Here is a 26,186-nt window from a genome sequence, read left to right on the forward strand (position 1 = left end):
AATAGCTTTTTAAAATATATAAGTTAAAGATATAGTTAAATACTTATAAAAGTATACTTTTAATAAGATAATTATTTATATTTACCTTTTTAATTAAGAACTTTAAGTATTAGTTTTAGCTAACTTTTATTATTTAATAACTTATTTATTACTTATTAACTTATTTATAGTAGTTAAATATTTAATAAACTATATTAATAAGTATTATTATTACTTATAGGCTAAGTATAACTTAAAAGAAGACTTAATATTAATATCCTTTTAAATTTATATTTTAATTAAAAAGGATAATAAAGTTTATACTTTTATTATATAAAAATAAAAAACTTAATTAACTAACTTACTTACCTTTTTAATTAATAAAAAGGATATTTTAAATACTATTTATAAATTAATTATTAAGCTTATTAAATAAGCTTATATTATTATAATAACTTTTATTACTTTTAAAACACTAGTAAACTATATACTTAACCTCTTTTTTTTATTTATTATTATTAATAAAGCTAGTTAAATAATAAAAAACACTTACCTTTTATTAATATTAGCCTTTTTTATTATACTAGTAATATAAATAAAAGATAATAAGTAATTTAGTTTAAAAGCTTTTATAAACTAAAATAAAAAGTATTAAGCTATCTTTATATAATAATATAAATATAGTCTTTTATATTAACTAGAAAAAGCTAGTTAGCTAGATTTTACTTTAACTATTAATTATTAAGCTTTTAGTAATATTTATAAATAGCTTAATTAATAATTATATTATAAATAAATAACCTTTATTAATAATTAAAACTAGTATACTTAAGCTATTTATAAATAGCTTAAAAAGAAATATACTAATAGCTTATTATAATAAGCTTACTTAAAGTCTAACTTTATTTTTATTAATATTATAAATAAATAAAAAGAAAAAACTAGTATATTTTCTATTAATTTAGTTAATATATACTTTATTATTAAGTTAGTTTCTTAAATAATTAGTAATATACCTTTTTAATTAATAAACTCTTTTTTTATTAACCTTAAAGCTAATTTAGCTACTTATATAAAGGGCAGTATATTAATTATTACTAATTATAATAGCTAAAAGCTCTTTTTATAAAATAAGTTTAATATAATCTTAATAAAAGATATTCCTTTTAGTATTATTAATATTTAAATAATTAATAATTTATTAAGCTATTAAGTAAATATTATTATTATAGATTCTATTTAATTAAATAAACTAGGCTTTATAAATAATAATTACTAGCTTATAATATTAATAACTAAAGCTTAAGCTATAATTATTATTATTAGCTAAAAAATAATAATACTTAATTAATCTAAATTATTATTTTATTTAATATAATTCCTTTAAGATTAAAATAGTATTATTATAACTTATAGTTAGTATATTTAATATAAACTTTATCTTTAAGCTAAATATTAAAAATATTAATATACTAAAACTATTTAATATACTTACTATACTAGTAATTACTTTAAAAGAAACTGCTTTATACTTAGTATACTTACTACTTTAACTTAACTTTTAAATAACCTTTTATAAGTAATTTTCTTTAATATTAAGGATAATAATAATTAAAAGAAAAAAGTAATAAAAACTAAATATTAAAAAAAGGTTATATAATACTAAAATAGATAAAAATAAAAAGACTAATAAGTTATAAACCTTTTTAATTATTAAATTATAGCTATTAATTATAATTAATATAACCTTTTTAAAATAACTTTTTTAAAATATATAACTTATAATAATATAGTTAATTATTAAAATAACCTCTTAATTAATTATAAAAGTAATATTTTAACTAATTATTAAGTCTTAAGTAATAATATTCTTAATAAAATAACTTTTTAAAGGTAAGTATTAAAAGAAAAACTAATATAAAAACTAGAAAAAGAAACTTATTATATTTAGAATTATAATAAGCTTATTATAAGTATTAAATAATAAACTTAAAGTAAAAAATAAAAAAAAAGAATAAAAAATAAAACTATTATTAATTTCCTTTTTATTATATTTATATTTATTATATAAGTTTATATACCTTTATTTTATCTTAATTATAATAAGGATATTATACTTCTTTTATATTAAGGATATTATAAATTATATACTTAGTTATTTAACTAGCTATATATAGGTCTTATTATCTTTATATATATCTCCTAGCTAGCTTAGTCTTTTTATTATTCTTTTAATTATATTATAATACTTATTATTTATTATAACACTTAAGTCTAGTGTTTAATTATTTATTTTAGTTACCTTATTCCTTAATATAAATAGTATTTCTATAGCATCTTACTAGACTATAGTTACAGACGTTAATAAGGAAACAATTTCCATAGTATTTATTCCCAAGGACAGATAATAACATCTCCTCAGATTGTTTAAGTGGAAAGCATATAACACGCTCATAGGTCTAGAAGATCGTACGCCCCCTTACACTACATGTAGGTAGCTTGTATTGAGTCTCTCATAGGTACATTTCAATCACTTGAAAGCAGAGCAAAGATAGTAAAACAAAGATTAAGGAACATTCATACAACAATGAGCCCTATTCAAACTAAACTATTAATCTTTCATGCCTTATTCATCGCAAAAATCCGCTGTCCTTCCACGCCTGGATATACTTGTGCACCAACTCATCACTCACAGGGCGCACAGCCCGCAAAGTCGCCGAATGCTCCAGCGCATTGTCCGTAGCCATCGTCACTCCGCCGCAAGACATGTGCTTGAACTTGTGTTCGAAAAAGTCCATCGCCTTGGCCGAAGGGTTGTCCCACGGGTCTTCCCCAGGGTAGGCACGCACCCTTCGCAGCCACTCTTTGAAGGGCACAATGTGGCTGCTAGGGACGTCCAACGCATCAGCGAGCACGGGAATTACATCTTTCCAGTCTCTGGTTTGCGGGTTGTCCAAGTGATAAACAGCATGGCATGTAGGCGCGTCGCGCAGAAGCAAATCAGCCAACGAGGCCGAGGCATCCTCCAGATGCAGCCAGGACACCGCACCATCGACATCCGGCAGAGCACGTAGCGTCTGGGCAGACTTGAACAGGAAGCTCAGCATCTCCATGTGGTTCCAGTATCCCGTCTTCATAGAACCCGATAGTTGTCCCAGTCTAACCGTCATGGCACGGAAGCGATCGGGATGCTGGCCCAGTGTCTCAAGCAGAACACGCTCGCAGATGACCTTTGCTTCACCGTATCCGTTGGGAAGAGCGCTGTCGACATCCCATTGCTGCTCGGGTACCCTCTTTTCTCCGTGGACCTTTGGATACATGCCTACTGCGGACAGAGAGGAGATGAACTGGAAGGTGAACTTGAACTCGGTCGGGCGACGAGCCGATACGCCGGCAGCAAGGTCAACGAGGTTGCGCATCAGTGTGAGTTGAGACTCATTCTGCTTCAGCGAGCGTAGGCCGTTCACCGGGAAAGCGCTGTGAACGATATGCGTCACGTTGTTGAGCAGCTGCTCGTACTGGCTCTCATCCAGACCAAGTTGAGGCAGTGGTAAGTCTGTTTCAATGACTCGCAGCTTGCCAATCTCCGCTTCGCTCAGTTCAATGCTCTTGGATGCCAGTACTTCTAGCTGTCGACTCAGAGGGTCGCGAGACTGATCTTCTTGGCCCTTCTTGCCGGGTCTGGGTCGGTTCAAGCAGTAGATTGTATCAACCGAGGGCAAGCTGGCAATGTGCGCAACAAGGTGGCTACCGAGGCTGCCAGTTGCTCCCGTGACGAGGACGCATGCACCACTTCCCGGTTCTGTGTTCAAGGTAGGTCCTGCGTATCTGGGAATTGCAAAGTCTCGGATCGTGCTCTCGACATAGGTGTTAGCCACCCGCTTTCGTTCTTCCGCGTCAAGCTTGGAGCCATGATGTTCCTCTTCGTCCTCCAGCGTGGAGCTTGTTAGAGTTGGGATGTTGCTCAGATCTCCGTCAGCATCACCGGCCAGAGCGATGATAACTCTTTGCACGTGTACTTCTGGCAGCTTGCCGTCAGTCCACCGCACATGCTTGAAGCCTGATGCGAGCAACTCCTTCTCCCATCGCTGTTCATTGACAATGGCATGTGTTCGGCCATCGTCAAACAGCCACCAGCCCTCAAGAGTGCCCCAGACCACATCGACCCAGTGAAGAGTCCTCATCATCTCAAGGAGCATGAGGAATCCGTCCGGCCGCAGGAACTTGCGAATGTTCTGGGCCGAATCCCTCAGTGAGTGAGTTGCGTGCACTGCGTTGCTGGCAATGACAACATGTTGCGAGCCGACAAGCTCGGGATCAGAGGGGGGCTGTTCAATATCGTGAACAGCAAACTTCATAAAGGGGTACTCCTTGAATCGCCTCTTGGCCTGCGCCACCAGGGAAGGTGAGAGATCGGTGAAGGTGTATTCCAAGGGGATGCCCAGCTTGGCCAGAACAGGCACAAGCACCTTTGTCGTGCCGCCGGTGCCAGCTCCCATTTCCAGGATTTTAAGTGTAGGAGCGCCATGTTGCGAGGAAGAGAGCTTCAGCTTTGCTGCCAACCGGGTGAAGAAGTCGGCCATTAGCTCAAAGTACAGCTTGTTGAATGGCAGTTCACCGTAGAAGTTTGCCACCAGCTCGCGGTTCTTCGCATCGCCAAAGATGAGTTGCGGACCATCCGCCTTGCCTGAGAGCACATCGGCCATCCGAGAGCCGACGTTGTAGGCGAGCTGGTGAGAAGACCCGTTGTCAGCGTGGCGCCGCATGAGATCTTGCAAGATGGCATCTGCGGACTGAGAAGGCAGCGGAATTGCTGTTCGCGTCATGACATCTCCGTCAATGTTGATGATCCGCGTCTCCTCGAGCATGCTGTACAGATATTGGTGGAAACGACGATGGCGCTCAACGAAGGGGACAGGCTGCAGGACTTCTCCGGGCTTGGCGGCCTCGAGATCACATCCGAGCTGCTTGAAGGCTGCAGCGGTCAATACCAGGCACAGCCTTGTCTGCTTTTGGGAGACCCCGTCAAGGTAGCCAGCACAGCCGCGAGCCTTGAGGAAATAATCGGTCCTCGAGCTGGATTCACCAAAGGCTTCGAGAACAGCAGAAGCAGGCAGGTCGGAAGCGCCATCTGACGAGCCGAAAGATACTTTCAGATTCGGTGATGCCATTTCTGAGCCCGAGGTAGGTGGTGAGTGAACGTTTGCGTCAGAGGAGGCTGTGCTCATGGACTCGGAGGAGTCGTTAACATCCTCATCACCAAGCGTAGACTGCAGGAATTTGAGAATGCCTGGTACATCCACGATGCTCAGTAGCTCGGACTGTTCCACGGTACAGTTGAAAGTCGTCTCGACTTCGCGCGCCATCTCCATTCCCATGAGGGAGTCTATTCCAATGTCGGCCAGGGCGTCGGTCGGTTGGATCTCATCCGGCTCTAGTCCAGAGATGTCTGCTAGAACAGGCCGCAGCCTGAGCCAGAGCTCCGCCTTGATATCTCTCTTGGGAGCTGCTGCTTTGACCGGCTTCTTGATTACTTCCTGGGGCTGTGGTACGGAAGTCTGTTTCGACGTGGTAGACACAGGTACCGGCACAAAAGGTGTACTCGAGGGCACATATCTGTTTACTACTGGTACAGCAGCTGTCGTGGTTGTAGAGCCTGAGAGAGGTTGATTACTAAAGTGAAATGTCAGTAAGAGGAACCGGGAGCATATATATATAAGATGGCACCTTGGGCATAGGTGTGTACTTACAGCGACACCGGGGCATATCTGATACCAAGGATAACCTCTTCCAGGTTACCAGATGCCGCGTCAAAGACGAAAATATCCGTTGTGAAGGAGTCGTCCGATGCATTGCGCTTATGCTGAGCCAGAACATGCCACTCAAGTTCGGGATCGTTGTCGTACAATCTTTGGCTGAACTTTTCCAACACCTTTGATGATTTCGACCACTGTTCAATCCCAGTGGCCATGTAGACGGTCCTTTTCTTTGTGTTGCGCAGATTCTGAGCGATGCAGTTTGCCCAGATACTACCGACCTGGGTAAAGACCTCTCCAAGGGCAAAGTCGACAAACGACTTGCCTGACCGCCTCCGCACGACTCTACCCGCGGATTCATTCGATCGACCGACAATTCTCTGCAGGCCACGCAGTCTCTGGCCGTAGTGGACGTCGCTGGAAGACAACACGCTGTAGATGGTCTGTCCCTGAATCACCTCGTCGGAGCGGCCGCTGCTTTCCAGAACCTGCAAGCATCGATCGTGTGTGATGAAGCGGTCAAACCTGCCAAACTCAAGGCGGGAGCGAGCATCGTCAGAGGCCTGGAAGTGTAGCTGTCCGCTCATGTGCAGGATTTCTCCACTGTCTTTACCTTTGCTGGTTACCTTGAAGAGCCAGCTGTTTTCATCGTGACCGAGGCGCTCAAATAGTATGAACAGCTCTGCCGAGGTGTCGTGGATATACTCTCGGTTGACTACATTGTAGATCTGGGGGTCCAATTTGCTGGTATCGGCTAACTCGGGGTGAATACTGACGAGGGCTTGAATTGCCAGGTCCGTCTCGAACATAACCGGGCAAGTCTGGGTGTTTGCAACGGCATGACTAGACATGGCATCAACAAACTGGGCCGCTGCCGTATTGATGCGGAAGCGGTATTTGTCCGTGCCCCTATCCAAGAGTATGTACAGGCCGACGGGCTGTTGTTGCTGAGTCCCGTTACCTGCTTCAGTGGATGGAGCAGTCTGAACCGCAACTTGTAGTGCCTGAGGGGGCTTGAACTCCAGCCACTGACGATGCTTTTCGAACTGATAAGGCGGAAGAATAATGTGTTTGTACTCATAAGTTTGTGCTCGGGAATGCGGCCAGAAAGAGACACGCAGACCGGCCTTCCACAGATTCATGGTCACGTCGGTAAGCTGTGACAGAGCCTTGTTGTTATTTGTCACATTGAAAGGCTGGAAAGTCGATGCCTTTGGCAACCCAAGTGCTTTACTTGCCATGGACGTAATTGTAGAGTTGGAGCCAGCCTCTAGCCAAACGGCCTCTGGATATTCTTTAGTGATCCTTTCAACAGCATGGTGGAAATAAACCGGCTCTCTCATATGATCTGCAACATAGACAGCCGATAATTTGTCGACCTTGCGTGAATGAGTTGCTCGCTCAAGGGGAATTTGTGGCAGGGCAAAAGTGAGCTGACGACCAAGAGCCTCCAGCTCGGGCTTGAGCCGCTCAACAAGCACAGAGTGGAAAGCATTGGTCACGTTGAGTCTCTTGTGCTTCAGGGCAGGCTGAGTGCTGGATATGGCCTTTTGCACTGCATCGATAGCTGCCGAAGAACCAGCGACTGTGAAGCTTCTTGGGCCGTTGAAGCAAGCGATAGTTGCTTTGCCTTCCTGCAGAGACGCATTAACGGTGGACAAGAGGCCCTCGAGCTCTTCCAGGTCGGATTCAACGGCCAGCATTGATCCCTTTTCGGCTCCCCACGATTCCTTGATGATTTTCGATCTGCCGTAGACCAGCTTCAGTCCGTCTTGTAGGCTCAGGACGCCCGAGATACAGAGCGCGGTGAGCTCTCCGAAAGAATGACCAACGAGTTTCGCCGGAACGATGCCGCAGTCAATCCAGCTCATAGCAGACGAATACTGCATGGAGAAGAGGAGCGGCTGAAGGATCGAAGGGTCATCGATGGGGTCGCTCTGGAATATGCGAGGATAAATGCTCCCTGCGCCAATGGACTTGCAGACCGAGTCACATTGGTCAAGATGGCGGCGCAGAATTGCCGATTTCGTAAAGAGTTGATAGTCGAGGCCAACAAAAGTCGAAACTTGACCACCGAAGCACAGAATCACTGGTGGCTGCGAAGACCGTATAGGAAACGTGTCGATTGAAGCCAGCTTCTCGTCGAGCTCAACGATGGAACCAGCGCTGAAAACGGAGCCTCGGCCAAGAGACCAGTTGGACTGTCGATTGATGCTGAAGGCCAGGTCTTGAATATCGAGATTGTCGTGGGAGTTGACAAACTGGCGGAGCTTCTGCGCATAAGCAAGGATGGCTTTCTCGTCAAGCCCGGAGAGGAAGAACGGGACTTTTTGAGAGTCACCAGCACCGTCTTTGGAGAGCAACACCTCGGTTTCACTATCGATGACGGGCGGCGGTGGCTTTGACAACTGTGCCGGACTTTGCTTGATTATGACGGACGCATTCGAGCCGGCAGCGCCGTAGTTGTTGATGAGAGCCGCCTTGAACTCCTGGTTCCATGGAAGCGGCGTCTTTGTGATTTCCAGGTTGTCCGACGCTGAATACTTGATGGAAGGGTTGATGGAGTCGAAGCTGGCTTGCGGCGGGATTTGGCCTCGCTGAAGCATGAGAAGAATCTTGATCAGTGCGACGACACCAGAGGCGCCCTCGGTATGACCAATCAGTCCCTTGACAGATCCTACCTGCAAAGCATCCTGTCCAGCTCGCACAGAGCCTCCAAATACTTGACGGATGCTGTCATACTCAACCGGATCTCCCACCGGGGTTCCTGTGCCATGGGCTTCAACAACGGAGATGTCCTTGGCGTCTAAGCCAGACTTTTGAATCGCAGTGCGGAACACGTTGGTGAGCGACGGCGAGTTGGGCACAAAGATGGGCGTCTCGTTCCGGTTCTGGTTGATTGCAGTGGCCGAGATGACACCGAGAACCTGGTCGCCGTCGGCAATTGCTTGACTCAACTTCTTGAGAAAGACGGTGCCAACAGCTTCGCCTCGGCAGTAGCCGTCGGCCTTTGCGTCGAACGGCTTGCACTGTCCGGTCGTGCTGAGGAACGAACCGGCAGCGAGGTTCTGGAAGAACATGGGCGTGCTGTAGAAGTTGGTGCCGCCAACAAGAGCCGCCGAGCACTCGCCGCTCAGGATGGCCTTGCATGCCAAATCTAGGGCGACTGTGGATGCCGAGCAGGCCGTGTCGACCGTCATCGCAGGACCTGTCCAGCCAAAGAAGTGACTGACCTTGCCGGCGATGTAGCTTCGCAGGGCACCGGTGGCCGAGAATGCGATCGGCGTGGTGTGAGAGATGTTGTTCTCGTAATCGTTCGCGACTACGCCGATATAGCAGCCGACTTTGGTAGGGCCATGGACGTTCATGTTCACGTTGTAATAGCCAGATTGTGCCACGGCCTGATATGCTGCCTGCAGCATCAGCCGTTGCTGGGGGTCCATGTGAAGAGCCTCGCGGGGAGACTTCTTGAAGAACTTGTGATCAAAGGCATCATGGTCGCTCATGAAGTTGCCGAACCACTTCTTCTTCTCGTTACCAGCCTCGGAGGGCCGGAAAGGCGTCTCCATGACGAATCGGTCGTTGGGAATCAGCTCCCTGTGCTGTGACTTGCCCTGCAGTAGCAGCTCCCAGTATTCATTCACATCGTCTGCTCCAGCTACCTTGCACGCCATTCCAATGACAGCGATGTCGTTCTCGGCCACTCCCGCTGGGAGCTCCTGATCTTGACTCAGATTTGCCTTGGTGCGCTTGATGCTCTCCTCAAAGTCGAAATGGGTGACCTGGCTGTTCAGTCGTCGAAGAAGCGTTGGCGGGACACATCGCTCCGGCCCGAATTCGATGATGCGAGAGGCCCTGTTCTGCAGGGTGCTGGAAACAGCAGAACGGAAGGTCTTGATCCAGTCAAATTGCGATACGAGAAATGCGCGACAAGCGATCTCAAGAAGAGACTCTTGGCTGGTGACAATATCTTCTGAGTTGACCCTCGTGGGTACGACAACGCAGGATGCGTCCGGAAGTTGAAAGGTAGGGAATCGTTTGCAGTAGAGGAGGAAGGCTTCCAGCTCGGCTTTGTACAGCTGGCCGGCGTGAAACCGTCCATGGAACTCTGTTTCGTTGGTTGTAATACCGACCTTTTGGAGATGGTTCTTCAGAGCAGCCACGGTGCGAGTAGATGTTGTTACGGTAACCCTATTCTCGTCGTATAAGACGGAGATGTATGCCTTCCATGTCACAGTCCGTCAGTAAGAGACGTTAAAGTGGCTTGAATGATGGAATATCGGCTTGACTCCTTACCTCGGGAAACCTTTCCAGGGCCTTCTTGAGATCAGACAGGGATTGACCACCTCTCCAAAAGGCTATCAGTGAAACTGAGGGCCCCGACGCATCAGATGCATCTTGTGCGTCAGACAGGGCGCCCAGCACAAACACGACCCGAACCACCGCAGCTGCGTTGTGACAGAACTCGGCCCAAGAAGAGCTGGATGACAACACCAACGCGCTGAACACGCCGAGACAGCATCCTACTGTTTCTGCATCGGAAGCGGAGGGTACCTGGAAGCCTTCGCCGCCTCGGAGCCCGGATGCCGATATGGAGTCGACGTGCTGGAGATACTCGACGAGTTGTGCGATGACGACCAGGGGACCGAGAAGAGCATTGGGGAGACTGGCGATAGTCGATCCAGGACTGAGAGTGCCTGTCCGCAGCCACTCTGCCAGCTTCTGCGCGTGGCCGACGCCTGGAGTGTGTTGCAGCTTCGGGACTGCCTCACAGAGGGACGCCCAATGGCTCTCAATGTCTCTGATGGCAGCAAGAGCCCACTGGCTCGCGGAATCCGTGCTGACAAAGGACAAGATGTTGGCGAAGTATGCCTCGTTCAGAGACATTGCTCCGGGCCCAAACATGAGCAGAGTGCGTATACTTGAGGCCGCCATGACTGTCTGTGCAGGTCGAGTGAGTGATGATGGTGCGCTTTCGCTGTTGAAGTTGCCCTGCTTTTCACCCCGGGTGGTAATGTTGAGTACCGCAAGCCTTCGGAATGAATGGACCTTGATGCTTCCAAGCTGAGAGATACATGCAGTCACCAAGACGCGGAATGTCGTGGTCTATACATACACTTTTAGCACCTTTGCGAGATTCGCCTTCATCCTTCGTCCTGTCGGAAATCGACGACGCTGACTGACAATTGCCCGCCATCGTAATGAGAATGTTTGCCTGATACTGCTGACATGGAGTTTCAAGTCGCTATCCTGAGAGACAATCGTCAACTTTAGGATCCGGAGTTGAGATACTCCGATGCGGACTCACTTGGGAATCTGTTCGGAGTCTGCCAAGACGGACTTTCTTTGCTTCATTTTCTTACTTTAATTGCTTACGTCCAAAATTCGCCGCTCTCCGTCCGCACAGCCTTGCCTTTTCCAACCGAATCCTGTCAACAGAATGTCCGTACGTCTTCAAGCCGCTTACAGGATTCACTGACCGACCCATAGAGCAGATACGCCATGGAGAGACTCGTCGATGCAGCTGACGACAATGACGCCGGGCTTGGAAACAGTTACATATGTAGAATACCTTGACCAGCTTCATATGCTCGGCCTGGAACTTGTTTCTGTTACCTATTAGTATTCCCACACGCAGACAACTCCTTCCTCTTCAACCTTCTTTATCGACCACCCTCAACGACGGAAGATGGGAAGCCTCGGTCCCGACAGCAAATCTCGCTGTGCGAGTGAGCCCATTGCCATCATTGGCATGAGCTCCAAGTTTTCTGGAGATGCAACGAATACGGACAAGCTGTGGCAGATGCTGGCCGAGGGGAGAAGCGGGTGGACAGAGTTCCCGGCCTCAAGATTCAGATCGGAAGGAGTCTACCATCCGAACAACGAGAGACTGAACACGGTAAGCCGGCACTGTAAGAGCTGAATCAAAGAATACGTTTGACTCAACATGGCATAGACACACGTCAAAGGCGCACACTTTCTGCAAGAAGATGTTGGCTTGTTTGATGCAGCATTCTTCAGCTACTCTAGCGAGACTGCCTCGGTGAGCACTCTACACCCAGCTACACCCCTATGCATGTCGATTGCCTCCTGTTAACATCATTCGTTAGTCCTTGGATCCTCAATATCGGCTACAGTTAGAATCTGCCTATGAAGCCTTGGAAAACGGTAAGAGGCCCTCCAGACACTCCTATCCTTCACATGTATATGAACTAACTGGACTTCCATCGTCGTATAGCCGGTATTTCCCTTGCACAAATAGCGGGTTCCAACACCTCCGTATTCACCGGTGTCTTTGTACATGACTACAGAGATGCACTGCTGCGCGACGCCGATAACCTGCCAAGGCTCATGGCCACAGGTACTGGCGTGCCCATGATGAGCAACCGCATCTCTCACTTCTTCGATCTCCGCGGCGCGAGCATGACGATAGAAACCGCCTGCTCTTCCGGAATGGTGGCCACACATCAAGGGATCCAAAGTCTGAGAACAGGCGAAGCCGACATGTCCATTGTTGGGGGTGCCAACCTCACTCTGAACCCGGACATGTTCAAGGCTCTGGGGTCTGCGGGGTGAGTGATATATATACATGCATCTATCGGATGACCCAAGGCTAATACGATCCACACGATAGTTTTCTTTCTGCAGATGGAAAGTCTTACGCATTTGATTCGCGTGCCAGCGGCTACGGCCGTGGCGAGGGCGTGGCAACGATTGTATTGAAGCGCTTGTCAGACGCACTCGCTGCTGGCGATCCGATCCGTGCTGTCATCAGATCCTCTGCCCTTAACCAAGACGGCAAAACAGAGACCATTACGACACCCAGTCTGGAAGCCCAGATTGACCTGATCCGCCAGTGTTACGACAGAGCTGGACTCGACCCTCGGGACACTCAGTACTTTGAGGCGCACGGCACTGGCACACAGGCTGGAGATACCGTCGAGGCACGCGCCATTGCGACTGTCTTCTCCTCCAACCGAGACCCTCTCCTCATTGGATCTATCAAGACAAACATCGGCCATACTGAAGCGGCCAGCGGCTTGGCGAGCATCATCAAGACGGCCCTGGCCCTGGAAAAGGGGGTGATTCCAGCATCGATCAATTTCGAAAAGCCCAACCCGAAACTCTCCTTGGACGACTGGCATCTTAAGCTGGTAAGACAGCTGCAGGAATGGCCGGCTGCGAGCACTCGCCGTGCCTCCATCAACAACTTTGGTTACGGAGGCGCCAACGCGCACATCATCATCGAAGACGGGGCATCATGGACTCCATCTCTTTTGCGACACAGCCAGGAGGATACGCCTCAGACGGAAGCAGACGGCACTGACTCCAGAGTTCTCATCCTGAGTGGCAAAGACGAGCAGGCATGCAGGAATATGATTTCCAACCTCGCCGACTACCTCCAACGGGTCGCATCGGCCGAGGATGAACCAGCAAGGCTGCTCGACAGCCTTGCGTATACCCTAGGGCAGCGCCGTACGCGGTTCCCCTGGGTAGCTGCGCACCCCATTCCTGTCACAGAGGGTATTGAGGCTGTTGTGAGCAGTCTCCAGTCACCCAAGTTCAAGCCCTACCGCAGCTCACGTCAACCCAGAATCGGTATGGTGTTTACCGGGCAGGGTGCTCAGTGGTGGGCAATGGGGAGGGAGCTCTGCGATGCCTACCCTGTGTACAAGGCCTCCCTCGACGAGGCCGATGCGTACATCAGGCAGTTTGGGGCGGATTGGTCCCTCGTGGAAGAGCTCTCGCGTGATGCTGCTTCATCCCGAATCAACGAGTCTGGCCTCAGCACTCCGATTTGTGTTGCTGTACAGATCTCGCTCGTCCGTCTCTTGGAGTCTTGGGGTGTTGTTCCTGCCGCTGTCACGAGTCACTCGAGCGGAGAGATTGCTGCAGCCTACACAGTCGGAGCACTCAGCTACAAGGATGCCATGGCATATGCGTACCACCGTGCTGTACTGGCTGCGGATACGAGCCTTCGAGGCCCAGTGAAAGGCGGCATGGTCGCCATTGGACTTGGCCGAGAAGAGACGGAGGCGTATCTGAGCAGGCTGACGACCAGTGGTAAAGCCATGGTCGCCTGCGTCAACAGTCCCTCTAGCACAACAGTGTCCGGAGACTTCAGTGCCGTAAAGGAACTGGAGGAACTGGCCAATGCCGATGGCGTCTTCGCTCGTCTGCTCAAGGTAGAGACAGCCTGGCACTCGCATCACATGACGGCAATTGCAAACGTCTATGTCGAGGCCCTCGACAGCATCAAAAGAAAAAGCAGCCGCAATGATTCACCGATTGCGTACTCATCGCCCGTCACTGGTGGCCGGGTGGTCAATATCGAGGAAGTAGCACGCCCAGAGCACTGGGTAAAGAGCTTGGTACAGCCCGTCCAGTTTGTGGACGCCTTCACCGACATGCTGCTCGGCGAGCCGAAGAGTGCTACTTCCAACATCGATGTCGTCGTCGAGGTTGGCCCTCACACAGCTCTGGGCGGACCCATTCAGCAAATTCTTGGCTTGCCTGCGTTCAAGGGGCTGCAGATTCCATACTACGGCTGCCTCGTCCGCAAAACAGATGCAAGGGACACAATGCAAGCCCTTGCAGCTAACCTACTGCAGCAAGGCTATCCAGTTGATTTGGACGCCGTCAACTTTCCCCGTGGCAGAGGCCCCCGAGTCAAGGTCCTTACCGGGCTTCCTTCATACCCCTGGAACCATCAAATCAAGCACTGGGTCGAGCCCAGATTCAACAAGGCGCTTCGGGAACGATCTTTGCCTCCCCATCACCTCCTGGGCTCGCTTGTTGAGGGGACAAATCTGGAAAGCCCGACGTGGCGGCACACGCTCCGGATATCCGAATCACCTTGGACTCGAGATCATGCTATCCAGTCAAATGTGGTCTATCCTGCCGCGGGCTACATCTGTTTGGCTATTGAGGCGACCAAGCAGCTTCAGATCTTGAGCAATACCAAGGCAAGCCCCAAGGAGGTATCAGGATACCGACTACGCGACGTCGACTTTTTACAAGCCCTGATGATACCGGATACCTCGGACGGTGTCGAGATCCAGACGAGTCTACGTCCCGTGAGTGATAGAGATGTTGCACTGCAGGGTTGGAAGCACTTCGAGGTCTGGTCTGTTACAGGGGACAACCGATGGACTCAGCACGCCAAGGGTCTCATCTCGATTGAGTTTGAAGCATCCGCGCAAGCCTCTGAGGCAAAAGTTGGCGACTTCAGCATCAAAGGGTATAAGAGACAGATCCCTCCCGCTGAACTATTCGCCAACCTCAAAGCCCTCGGTATCGGCCACGGCCCGATGTTCCAAAACATGAGACATATTGTACAATCGGGCTCAGACAGACGCAGCGTGGTTCTCACGGCTGTGCCAGACACATCAGTACCAAACGATCTTCCCCGCGAGCATGTTCTGCATCCTGTCACTCTCGACTCGTTCATCACGTCGCCTTATTCAGCCGTCCCAGGAGCTGCCAGCCGCGAGACTGCCGCCAAAGTGCCGAGGTCGGTCAAGAGCTTTTGGGTATCAAGCAGGATAAGTCACGCCCCTGAGCATGTCTTCAAGGCGCACTCTCACATCATCCGCGACGACAAGCACGGAATGGAGGCCGATGTAATTGTCGCAAATGATGGGCTCGACGACAACGCCGTGCTGCTGGAGATGAAGGGTTTTTCGTACCAGTCTCTGGGGCGCAGCGTGTCTCTCCAACATGCAGAGCCTTGGGAGAACCAGTTGTGTAGCAGCATTCATTGGCGTCCCGATATCTCCATCAAGCTCCCAGCCACAGTGTCTTTGGTGAAGAAGGAACTCTCTCGCCATGTCGACCCAGCTGAAGCTGAGGCAGCAGAGATCTCGAGTCTGTGCATTTATTTTATGCAGAAGGCACTCGCCAGCCTATCCGATAACGACGTCTCCCTCAAGGAATCTCATTACTCAAAGTACTACGCGTGGATGAAGGCAGTCGTCCAACAGGCCGCTTCTGCTGCCATGGATGAGAGTGAGATTGACCGGATAGCCAAGTCACGGGCGGATGGCGAGATGATACGTCTCGTAGGTAGTCAACTAGTGTCCATCCTACGGGGAGAGTTGACACCGACCGAGGTCATGGAACAAGACAAGAATCTGGTCTCCAAGTTCTACAACGAGACGCCCAGGGCAAAGCGGACGAGCTCGCAGCTCTCCGGTCTGCTCCACCATCTGGTCCACAAGAATCCTCGGGCACGCATCCTCGAGATTGGCGCAAGCACCGGCGGCGTCACCGGCTCTGCCCTCGGGGTCTTGGGCACTGCCGCGTCGGGCGGCCCTCACGCCTCTTTGTACCATTACACGGATATTTCAGATCGCGGTTTTGATGCAGCACGTGAGAGTTTTGCCTCCTGGGCTGACATCTTGGCTTTTGATGTGCTCGATATCGAGCGTGACCCAGCTGACCAGGGCTTCACCGTCGGATCCTACGATGTTGTGATTGCTTCTCACGCCATTTCAACTACGACCACAGCTATCTCTAGTACCCTGGGCAACATCAAAAGCCTCGTCAAACCGGGAGGAACTTTGTTACTGACAGAGAATGTCAGGCCGAGTATTGACTTACAGTTCGTCAAGGGGCTATTTCCCAGCTGGTGGTCTGGTCAACGACACTCTGAACAAAATGTTGAGTCAAGTCCATTGCTCAGCGTCTCACTCTGGGACCGCTCTCTACAGGAATCTGGATTCACCGGCATTGATGTTGAGCTACACGACTCAGACAATGTCGACAGATTCGTGTCGGCCACCATCATGTCGACGCTGTCACAGCAGCCAGCAGGCCAGAGTGGCATAGATGTTGCCAAGGTCGTGATTGTTACAAGTGAAAAAGCCGGCAATCCTCCGTCTGAATGGCTCAAGAGTCTACAGAACTCCATTGCCTCCTCTTTCACGGATGTGGCGGGTGCAGAAGGCAAGGCGATCCCAAGCGTACAAAGCATTGAGTCAACCGCAGCTACGGCAGCCTGGTATGCTGATAAAATTTGCATCTTTATTGGAGAGATGAATGAACCTATTCTGCACAACCTTGACGCAGCGTCACTGAAGGGCATAAAGGCCATGAGCACGGGGTGCAAGGGGCTCATCTGGGTGACTCGCGGTGGTGCTGTCGACTGCGAACGCCCTGAAGTCAGCCTTGCAACTGGATTTGTGCGAACTCTCCGCAACGAATACGTTGGTCGTAAGTTTTTGACTTTGGATTTGGATCCCAAAGGTCCGCTATGGAATGAGTCTGGACATGAAGCCATCGCACAAGTGCTGCAAACCGCCTTCGGTCAGCAGCTGCCCGGACACGGCTCCGTACCAGAGAAAGGGCCCGCAGAACTCGAATATGCCGAAAGAGACAGCGTTATCCTCATCCCTAGAGTTTACCATGATGTGGCCAAGGACGATGCGCTTACACCGAGTACCCTAGAATTCGAGGAGGATACACAGGGAATCACAACCGTGGAGCCCTTTTATCAGCAACATCGTCCACTGTCCTTTCGATCAGAGCTCCTTGTCTTCGGTGACGATCGGAGCGCGGCCATCTACAAGGACTCGCTCCCACCACGTTTGGTAGAGGTGATGCCGAGAGCTTATGGTGCTGAGTTGCACCCTACAGACAGAACCATCACAGGCCACGAGTGTTCCGGCATAATCACCAGGGTCGGAAGCGAAGCGTCCAAGCACGGATTCTCCATTGGCGACCGGGTCATCTGCCTCTTGCAGCAGTCATCGTTCCCGAGCCGGGCCATCGTTGACTGGACGTCTGTCGTCCACATGCCGACTCGCTTGAGCTTCCAGGAGGCAGCATCCCTTCCCGCTGCATTTCTCGTTGCCTACTTTTCTCTCGTCAAGACAGCAAAACTCGAGAGTACTCAGACCATTCTTATTCACGCTGGTGCCGGAAGTATAGGACAGGCAGCCATCATGGTCGCAAAGCATATCGGCGCCACAGTATTCACGACAGTCGCCACCCCCGAACAGCGAGATCTCCTTGTCAAAGAACACGGCATACCTTCTCATCACATCTTTGACAGCAACAGCCCTTCATTCGGAGTAGCCATCACGGCTGCCACTAACGGGCGAGGTGTCGACGTCGTTCTCAATTCGCTGACAGGCCCTCTACTGCAACCGAGCTTCAACCTTGTAGCGCCCCTGGGCCACTTCATCGAAGTCGGCAAGAAAGACTCGCTGGCAAACAGCAACCTCGAGATGCTGCCGTTCACCCGCGGCGTGTCATTTTCAGCAGTTGACGTCCCAAGCTTGTTGCAATATCGGGACAGTGATGTGCACCGCTGTCTGGAAGAAGTCGCGCGTCTTCTCGAGCTCGAAGCTCTTTCACCTGTCTCTCCCATTATCGAGCACAGCATTCGTGACATTGCGCAAGTTTCTCGACTTCTGCAGGCGGAAGACGACACAGGCAAGAGAGTCTTGACGGTTGAGCAGGGCGACATGGTATTTGTTCTACCTCGTATCCCAACAGCCGCAAAGCTCTCTGCAGAAGCATCATACTTGATCGTAGGCGGCAATGGCGGCCTGGGACAGGCTGTGGCTCAATGGATGGTATCTCGTGGAGCCAAGAGCCTCGTTTTGCTGTCTCGAAGTGCTGGCCAGAGCCCTAAGATGAAGATGCTCGCAGAGGAGCTCCGCGAAGCAGGATGTCATCGCGTCTTGCCGGTGAGTTGCGACGTTGCCAGGGAGGACGATTTGGCACGGGCCATGGATACCTGTGCGCATGAGGGTCTCCCTCCAATCAGGGGAGTGGTTCATGCTGCCTTTGTTCTTCATGTGAGTATCTTCAACTTAACCCCTTGTTACTGTTACGATATTTTACGGCCCTCTCTAACAGCCATGCCCGTTTGATAGGACTCGTTCGTCGAAAACATGACACTTGATGACTACAAGTACACAATCCAAAGCAAGGTCTCGGGCGCCTGGAACCTTCACAACCAGTTCAACTTGCCCGGCGACCTCGACTTCTTCGTTCTCTTCTCCTCCATCAACGGCATCCTAGGCTACGCCAGCCAAGCCGCCTACTCCGCCGCCGGTGCCTACGAAGACGCCCTGGCTCACTGGCGCGTCAAGCAACAGGGCCTGCCCGCCGTGTCCATCGACCTCTCGCTCGTCGACGGCGTCGGCTACGTTGCCGAGGCGAGCGCAGCCGAGGCGATGCGCAAGTCCCTCATCAAAGCCGGACGCAGGGTCATCAACGAAGAGCAGGTTCTCGCTTCCCTCGAGTTGGCTATCGTGTCGCCCTACGATCCGCAGTTTATTCTCGGCGGTATTAACTCCGGTCCTGGACCGCACTGGGACGTTGACGGCGACCTGGGACGAGACATGCGTCTCCTGGCGCTCAAGTACCGCCAATCTGCTGCTTCTGATGAACAGGATGGCGAGGATGACAAGGCGGGCAGTGGAGGAGACTCTCTTTCTGCCAAGATTGCGTCTGCCTCGTCGCGTGATGAGGCGATCGCTGTCGTCGGATCTGCCGTGGCGGCCATGTTGGCTGACATGTTTCTCGTTTCTGTCGAAGAGGTAGACCTCAATGACTCGCCGTCGCAGCAGGGCATCGACTCTTTGGTGGCAGTCGAGGTGCGCAACATGCTCTTCAGCCAGGCAGGCGCAGAGCTGTCCATTTTCAATATCATGCAGAGCCCGAGCCTGGCGCAGCTGGTGGCTGATGTAGTCGACCGCAGCACGTTTGCCAAGTTTGCAAAGGCGTAATGGGCTGGTTGTACGGCTTACAGTATAGACGAGCATCATATGATAGAAGTGAGAGTCATCTTATATACAGGTAGTTCAAGTGTTGAGAATGAGTCTATATAGAATAGATAGTGAATGCCTTTAGACGTCCATTGAGCCAAATCATGTGTGAATAAGTCATTACATGCAGACAGCCATCTATGCAGCAGCAATCTAGCCACATGGTGGTAATTGACGCCTACTCTTTTGACAAACTAGGGCGTATATGAGTTCCAGTCTCGAACCTTGACACTGACTTGTTCCCGAGGAACTCTTCCGGTCTGTGTTTGTGGCACGGCTCTCTCCAGCCTTTCAGGAAAGGACCAGACACCACCAAATGATCGAATCAGGCAAGCACCTGATATGGACTACACATTACTCAGAGTCAGGAGGGTCGTTGGAGCATAACTCGTTCTACTTATATTATCATTATTCTTTAGGCTAGGAGATATCAGGTAGACTTTACATCGTCGTTCTGGACTTGGACGAAAGGGCTCCCAGGCCCCTGAAACATTTAGAAGTTGGCACCTCCGCACTGGATGGACCTTGCATTGTTGAACCAGTAAGCCGAGATGTCGGGCTTTCTCGACTCGTACCACTGACGAATGTCCGCAAGGCCCGAGGGGAAGATGGTCTGTGAACGGAAGTTGCCAGTATCATCCTGGCAGTCACCAGGCTTGACGGTGAATGTGCAAACAACGTCTTTGGTGCAATATGTCAGCTATAAACATCGACCGTGGGCAACATTCCGATGGGTGAGCTTACTGTCAGGCAGCCAGATGGATCCGAGCGTCTCCCAGCTGATGGCGTGGCACTCGTTTACCGTGTTGTAGGTGATGCTCTGGCTTGGGCCGGTGTAGTTACTTTTACACAAGTCAGTAAAGTTTTCAACAGCCCTTCTCAAAGAGGAATGTACTCACGGGCCAGCCCAGATCCAGATAGTGTTGGGCGCACGACGAGCGATCTGCGGCATAGTTAGTGATTGAGCTGGGGTAGATATTGTAATACTACGCTACGAACCTCTGGGATGGGAGGCTCAGACTGGCCCGTGGGCGAGCCGCTGCCGATCTGAGCAAGGGCAGCAATGGAGAGCAAGACGGCGTTCTTGAAACCGACCATGGTTGCGGATTGAGTGGCTGCTGCTGGGTTATGAAATCAGAAGGTATGTAAGACTTGCGACGAGTTGTTACAAGAAGCAACTGATGAAAGCAGCAGCTGAGAGCAAAGTTATATAGTGTATGAATGAACGGACAAGCAAGTCATTCGCCTCACTACGAATCTTACATACTACTATCGGGCTACTGCCAAGGTATCACTAGCTAAAGAAAGCAGCTGTGAAGCTTCTATTGGGTCGATACCTTGTCTAACACAGGGGATCGCGATGTTATTGTGGCGCCCAGCTGCACTGCCTACAGTAGAGGCGGTGTAAATCGATGGCAGCGTGGCCGGCGAAGCGTCCAAACGCAGGGGTGCCGACGAACAATTGAATGATGGAGACTCTGCTACGTTGTAGTTCGTCTTACGTCAGAAGCCAAAGCAAAAATAGAACCATGATGGAAGTTGGAGGAGTACATAGGCAAGATAGGATCCAATTGAAGCCGCTCGACAGGGGTTCAGGGTGCCAGAAGATCGATATATTAGGGCTGCTCCACCTTGAGCCTATAGGCTTGGAATCACCGTACTCTCCGGGAACTCCGCTGGAGACTTTGAAAAGTGGTAATATGGCTGAAGCAGTATATCATGCAACTTCGATAGGTTCCCAATGGTTGAAGTAATAGAACTGCCTCTTTGAAGTGTTATGTATACGGCAGATTTTCTTTGTGTTCAAGTCGACCGTGCCAAATCGAAGGCCTTCCACAACTCCAATTATATCTGGGCGCTAATGGCATCTAAAAGCACAACTACGGAGTACTCCATAGTGGTCATCCAGCTAGGCCCATGGCAAAGGAGCCTAGAAGCTAGAAGCGATACAAAAGTATGGAATCTTTGGACATGATTCGCTGACAGAACCAAGCCTAAAGAAGAGCCGAGAGCATCAGATACATCTCTCTATAGTGAGAGTTCCCTACAAGCCTCAAGTATTACGGCAAATAACCTCTCTTTTTCGGGATATGAAAATAGATTCCCGAAAATGCCACCAACTCAAAAAACCGGCTTTGCCCCCCTGAAATTGACATACAGTATCCATCGGCTACTGCAAGGAATAAGCCCAGTGGTGTTATTATTTGAGCTTTTACAAGCAGTCATCACACCAGATAAATTCAAGCTGACTGCAAAGTCGGTACTCATACGTGCAAGGTGCGTAAATTGGACGCATCGCACCACCCGTACTCATTGAACTCGAGTACCTTGAGACAAGTCGACGCAAGTCAGCGCAAGTCGACACAGTTCGAGAAAGTATAGGACAAATCAACACAGATCAGGCTGGTCAACCTATTCAGAACCAGGATGCAAAAGAGCAGTCACCACACAACCCTCTATATCTCCCTAGCCTACAATTTCGATCCCTCGTAACAAACATGCAATTTTTTTAGCATCAAGAATATATTCAACATAGATAGTCCCAGCCATAGGAAACTGCGCAAACACATCATGCCCTCTGCGCCACCATCTGCACTCAAGCTCTTTACAAGCACTGAGAGTAGTACTGGTTCAGGACCTGGCAAGTCGTGCCGGCCTCACATTGCGTGGGCCCCGAGTACCCAATTCCGCCGCACTGGCCCCAGTGAGTCTGCGTCGGGCCAGGAGAGCTTCCAGTCCTCGTGCTGGTCGGCCCCACGGTGCTGCTCGGGCCGCCGGGCGGGGGCGGAGAACCGCCCGAGGAGAGCTGGCTGTTGATGAAAGCAAGGGCTTGCTGGCCGTACTCCTGGCCATAACCTTGGTGGACGTTGGGGTCGTTTCCAGTGCAGCAATACGGGTCTGCGGAATCGCAGTATGACTTGATCTTGGACGCGCTGGGGCAGACGAAGCCAGCTGGGCGGGCGTCGAACTTTATAGAATGGCAGTGTCAGAGAATAGTCATGACGAACAACTTCATAATACGGCGAAGACTTACACCCTGGGTAGTACAGGTTCCGACGTTATATGGCAGTCCATGAATGTTTCGAGGGTCTCCCATGAGGATTGCGGCTTTCACAGCGGTAACTGCTCCCGCAGTTAGGGGAACAGCAGTGTTTGTGATTCCTTCACCAGGGTCACCTCCTCCACAGAGGGCATTATCAAATATTTGGGCACCCTATGTAAAGGTATTGTTCAGTTTCCGGTGCAACCAACAGAAAAGGAGACAGAAGGGGGTGTCGGGAGTGGCACAAACCTGTGAGTATCCAACCAGCACCAGCTGAGTGTCTGGGCAGGAGTTGTGAAAGTTGTTGATCGCAGTAGCCGCAGCGTTGGTACCGTTCACAACGGAATTGGCATAGCTGATGCCGCCACAAGAAGCCTGACCACCGCAAGCCGGATAGACGATTGCCTCGGATGTGGTTCCCGGATGGGCTTGGATGACCAAGTTTACAACAGTAATGGAGGAGCCATAGCCCGGACCTACTGTCGTTTCACGGGCACCGAAGACGTGGATTCCTGGGCATTGTCGCTTCACAACGGTCTCCCCATCTACCGGGCTGCCAGCGGCAAGGAGGGCTTGGCTCAGCAAAAGAGTAAGGGTATCTTTGATTGAAGGCATTTTTGCTTCTTGCACCAGTGAGATTGGTTCTGGAAGCCAACGATGAGAGATGTTGGTTATTCTAGAGACGAATGACGTTCGGGGAGCACAGGACTTTTATATCGATATGAAGTGTTCTCGTCAAGCTTCAAGGCTATCCATAGGTTTCAATAACTGATCTCTTCACATGACCCCAGATTTTGCCTCTCAACTGTCAACTCACTCCATACTAGAGCCCCAATTCATTCTAGTTACAGTTATATTCCTTTCCTCCGGACATTGATCAATACTCTGAGCTGTAAGAAGTAGAAATAGGCTAAATCAGCTTTCAGGACAGCGATGTTTCCCGATTGGACATTTATCTCTAAAGCATTCTATTTGCCATTAGAAGCGATTTGCGTTCAAATGCTCTCACAGTCATCGCGTCGTCATATAGAGCGGAACAAGACGAAAGATGTGTTTTGAGCTCATTGATATGCCTACAGGGACATTGCCCGGAACACCTTCCAGTACGCTAAATCCTGCGTCTGGCTACAGCAGCATCACTTTTGAAACAAGTGTATATTTGTCAATAAGACAGGCACAGTATGCTTTTGCCAAATGGTTGTTCAACGAATATAGAAGTTTTCAACTAGCTTTGCAAATATTGGTGAGCTGAACCCAACATTCTGGCTTGTTCTGTTGACATCTGCATCCAATATTATCATCTCTTCCGTGCTGCAGGCCACGTTATGCACGTCTCACATTAACCGAAGAGAGGGTGGCTGAAAGACAGTTTTAACCGCACATTGGCAGCGGATGCTCCCATGGGTAAAGTAGCATAGAGGCACTGCACCCCGTATTCATTCTCAGTATATGTGAATATTACATGTAGGCTAATTTACACTCTTCGGCCAGACGCACCCCAGATCTGCAGAGTCAAGTCCGACCGCCCGATGGTCCCCGTCAAGTGGATGTGGATGATCCGGCAATGGAAGCGTGGAGGTTGACCTGTTCTGGTAATGCCATTGAACCGACCTGCGTCTGGGAATTTTAGGCAATATTCTTGCCGTGCCATTGACAGCAGATGCAAGAGGGCTGCACCCCACAACAATGCCTTTTCACATGCAACATCGTTGCCGTGAGAGATGTAAGCTTGGCGGTTTTTCTTGTCAGGGTTGAATCGGAAATCTGGGGTCAATTCTCATATGGCAGAAGTTGACTCGAGAAATCAGACATTATCTCTTCGTTCTGTGGACACTGGAAGGTTACCCTGCAAAACTAACCCCAGACTGCAGAGAACCATCGGCACGTTGATAATAAACACCCGAACGAACGAGCAAACGAAAACCGTCATTTCAACAGAGGGAGCCCCAGCACCTTGATGATCTGGTAGTGGAATAGCCCTCTACTCATTACTGAAACTGCCGTAAAAAATCAGCGTTCATTATCATTTCTCAAGTAGACAGATGTGAGCTCAGTCCAGGCATGTAAGCCCCGAGAATAAGCCCAGCGACTTTGCAGCTCTCTTCTTCACTTGAATCAAGAAAGTGAAGATGGGATGTAGTACAGCTTCCAGAAGATTACGTTCTACACCAGTAAGAAAGTCAAGTGCAGGTGTAGTATAGACTGTAGGGGATATTTTCTACATCAGCAGCAAAGTCCAGGACGTCTGGAAATACTATGGCTTACACAACTCGCATGTGACTTCCTATCGCAAGGAATGATGCCCGTTTGTTTGAAAGGGCCTACGGATGGGTTATGATCCCCCCAAAGCGACAATGGTGGAGGCTACATCAGATGTGCCGACAATAGTTCGACAAGGAATCTAAGAGGGCACTTCCCCAGGGGTTTTTGAAGCGCACAGGCCGAGAAGGCGTCATTTATAGTATTAATCGGCTGTTGACTTCTATCTACCTAAGCAAGCATGCTCCCACTCTAAACCTTTCCTCATCTCATACTCCTTCACCTTATAAGCACTGAGAGTAGTACGGGTTAAGGACCTGGCAAGTCGTGCCGCTCGCGCAGACCGTAGGGCCGCTGTACCCGATTCCTCCGCACTGGCCATAGTGCGACTGAGTAGGACCCGTGGCCGTCGTTGTCCTTGAAGTCGGTGGCGGAATGGTAGTGCTTGGCTTCGAAGTGGTCGTTGGCCCCGAGGTGCTGCTACGCGCAGTGGTCGTGCTTCCGGGGCCGCCGGGTGTGCTGGCGCCGCATCCCACGCGGGTCGATTGAATCGAAATGTCGTCGAACCAAACGGTGTTGACGTCTCCGCTGTAGGCCTCCCAGCCAAAGTTGACACCGGTGATGTCCGGGATGTAGCTTGCCCTCGTCCAGCCGGCGTCATTCGGGTTGTCGACGCCCGGCCCTACGGTCATGCCCGGGATGAGGTCGCCGTTCAGCCACGTCTCGATCGTTCCGTCAGTGCCCAAGTGGTACTCGAAGCACTGGAACGAGCCAGTAGGCAGAGTCACCGTAGAGGCAATGCCGTTTGGAGACAGGTCCGGAAGGGTAGCATCGTCGGATTCGCGGTTGTAGTCGAGGACTTGGCTTTGACCGCCGATTCGAAGGTGTTTCCCGTCTTGGGCGTTGTCCGGCATGATGATGAATGTGACGTGGTTGCTGCCGAGAGCAGTTTGAAGCTGACTACAGATAACAATTTACTACACGTATGCGGAAACCCTTGACGAGACTACTTACATCCAAGCTCTGACATATACATCTCCAGTCGGCACCTGAGTAGTGCCAAAGAAGATGTGTCCGCAATAGCCATTGGGGCCACCAACGACCTTCATCGAATTGCTGCCGCTGTGGGCTACTGTGGTGTCGAGGCTGACGGTTCCGCCCTGGTTGCAGTCCGGTGCCGTGATGGGCCATACACTCTGGTCCCAGCCTTCCTCGAAATCATCTGAGATTTGGGCGGCAGAGAGGGATGAGAGGGCCGCAAGGGCCAGAAGAGCAGTCCGGCGGACCATGTTGGCGCAAATTGTTCAGCTGAGGACCGAAGATGATGTGGATTCGACTACTGGGAAGTGAATTGGGTCTGGGTTCTTG

At 49.7% G+C, this 26,186-nt stretch overlaps 5 protein-coding genes across 5 annotated transcripts; 1 reads left to right on the forward strand and 4 right to left on the reverse strand.

Moving 5' to 3' along the window:
- Window positions 1–2,609: 2,609 nt before the first annotated feature.
- Window positions 2,610–10,670, reverse strand: BBK36DRAFT_1158065 (polyketide synthase; the record flags this gene model as incomplete). Its single annotated transcript, XM_024894070.1, has 3 exons — window positions 2,610–5,652; window positions 5,730–9,958; window positions 10,032–10,670. The coding sequence occupies 3 exons, from the start codon at window positions 10,668–10,670 to the stop codon at window positions 2,610–2,612; spliced, it is 7,911 nt and encodes a 2,636-aa protein (XP_024750544.1).
- Window positions 10,671–11,424: 754 nt separating this feature from the next.
- On the forward strand, window positions 11,425–19,477 carry BBK36DRAFT_1158066 (hypothetical protein; the record flags this gene model as incomplete). Its single annotated transcript, XM_024894071.1, has 6 exons — window positions 11,425–11,634; window positions 11,692–11,778; window positions 11,846–11,903; window positions 11,974–12,307; window positions 12,370–18,541; window positions 18,620–19,477. 6 exons carry the CDS (start codon window positions 11,425–11,427, stop codon window positions 19,475–19,477), a joined length of 7,719 nt encoding a protein of 2,572 aa, XP_024750545.1.
- Window positions 19,478–20,009: 532 nt separating this feature from the next.
- BBK36DRAFT_3227 (hypothetical protein) lies at window positions 20,010–20,614 on the reverse strand (the record flags this gene model as incomplete). The annotated part of the gene is made up of 4 exons (XM_024898023.1): window positions 20,010–20,197; window positions 20,261–20,358; window positions 20,416–20,459; window positions 20,516–20,614. The coding sequence occupies 4 exons, from the start codon at window positions 20,612–20,614 to the stop codon at window positions 20,010–20,012; spliced, it is 429 nt and encodes a 142-aa protein (XP_024750546.1).
- Window positions 20,615–22,121: 1,507 nt separating this feature from the next.
- On the reverse strand, window positions 22,122–23,174 carry BBK36DRAFT_1116790 (carbohydrate-binding module family 1 protein; the record flags this gene model as incomplete). The annotated part of the gene is made up of 3 exons (XM_024890277.1): window positions 22,122–22,484; window positions 22,551–22,730; window positions 22,809–23,174. The coding sequence occupies 3 exons, from the start codon at window positions 23,172–23,174 to the stop codon at window positions 22,122–22,124; spliced, it is 909 nt and encodes a 302-aa protein (XP_024750547.1).
- Window positions 23,175–25,102: 1,928 nt separating this feature from the next.
- Window positions 25,103–26,107, reverse strand: BBK36DRAFT_51600 (carbohydrate-binding module family 1 protein; the record flags this gene model as incomplete). Its single annotated transcript, XM_024898193.1, has 2 exons — window positions 25,103–25,778; window positions 25,833–26,107. 2 exons carry the CDS (start codon window positions 26,105–26,107, stop codon window positions 25,103–25,105), a joined length of 951 nt encoding a protein of 316 aa, XP_024750548.1.
- Window positions 26,108–26,186: the final 79 nt, after the last annotated feature.

The sequence above is a fragment of the Trichoderma citrinoviride genome (genome assembly GCF_003025115.1).
Source record: "Trichoderma citrinoviride strain TUCIM 6016 unplaced genomic scaffold BBK36scaffold_5, whole genome shotgun sequence".
NCBI classification, from domain to species: Eukaryota; Fungi; Ascomycota; class Sordariomycetes; order Hypocreales; family Hypocreaceae; genus Trichoderma; species Trichoderma citrinoviride.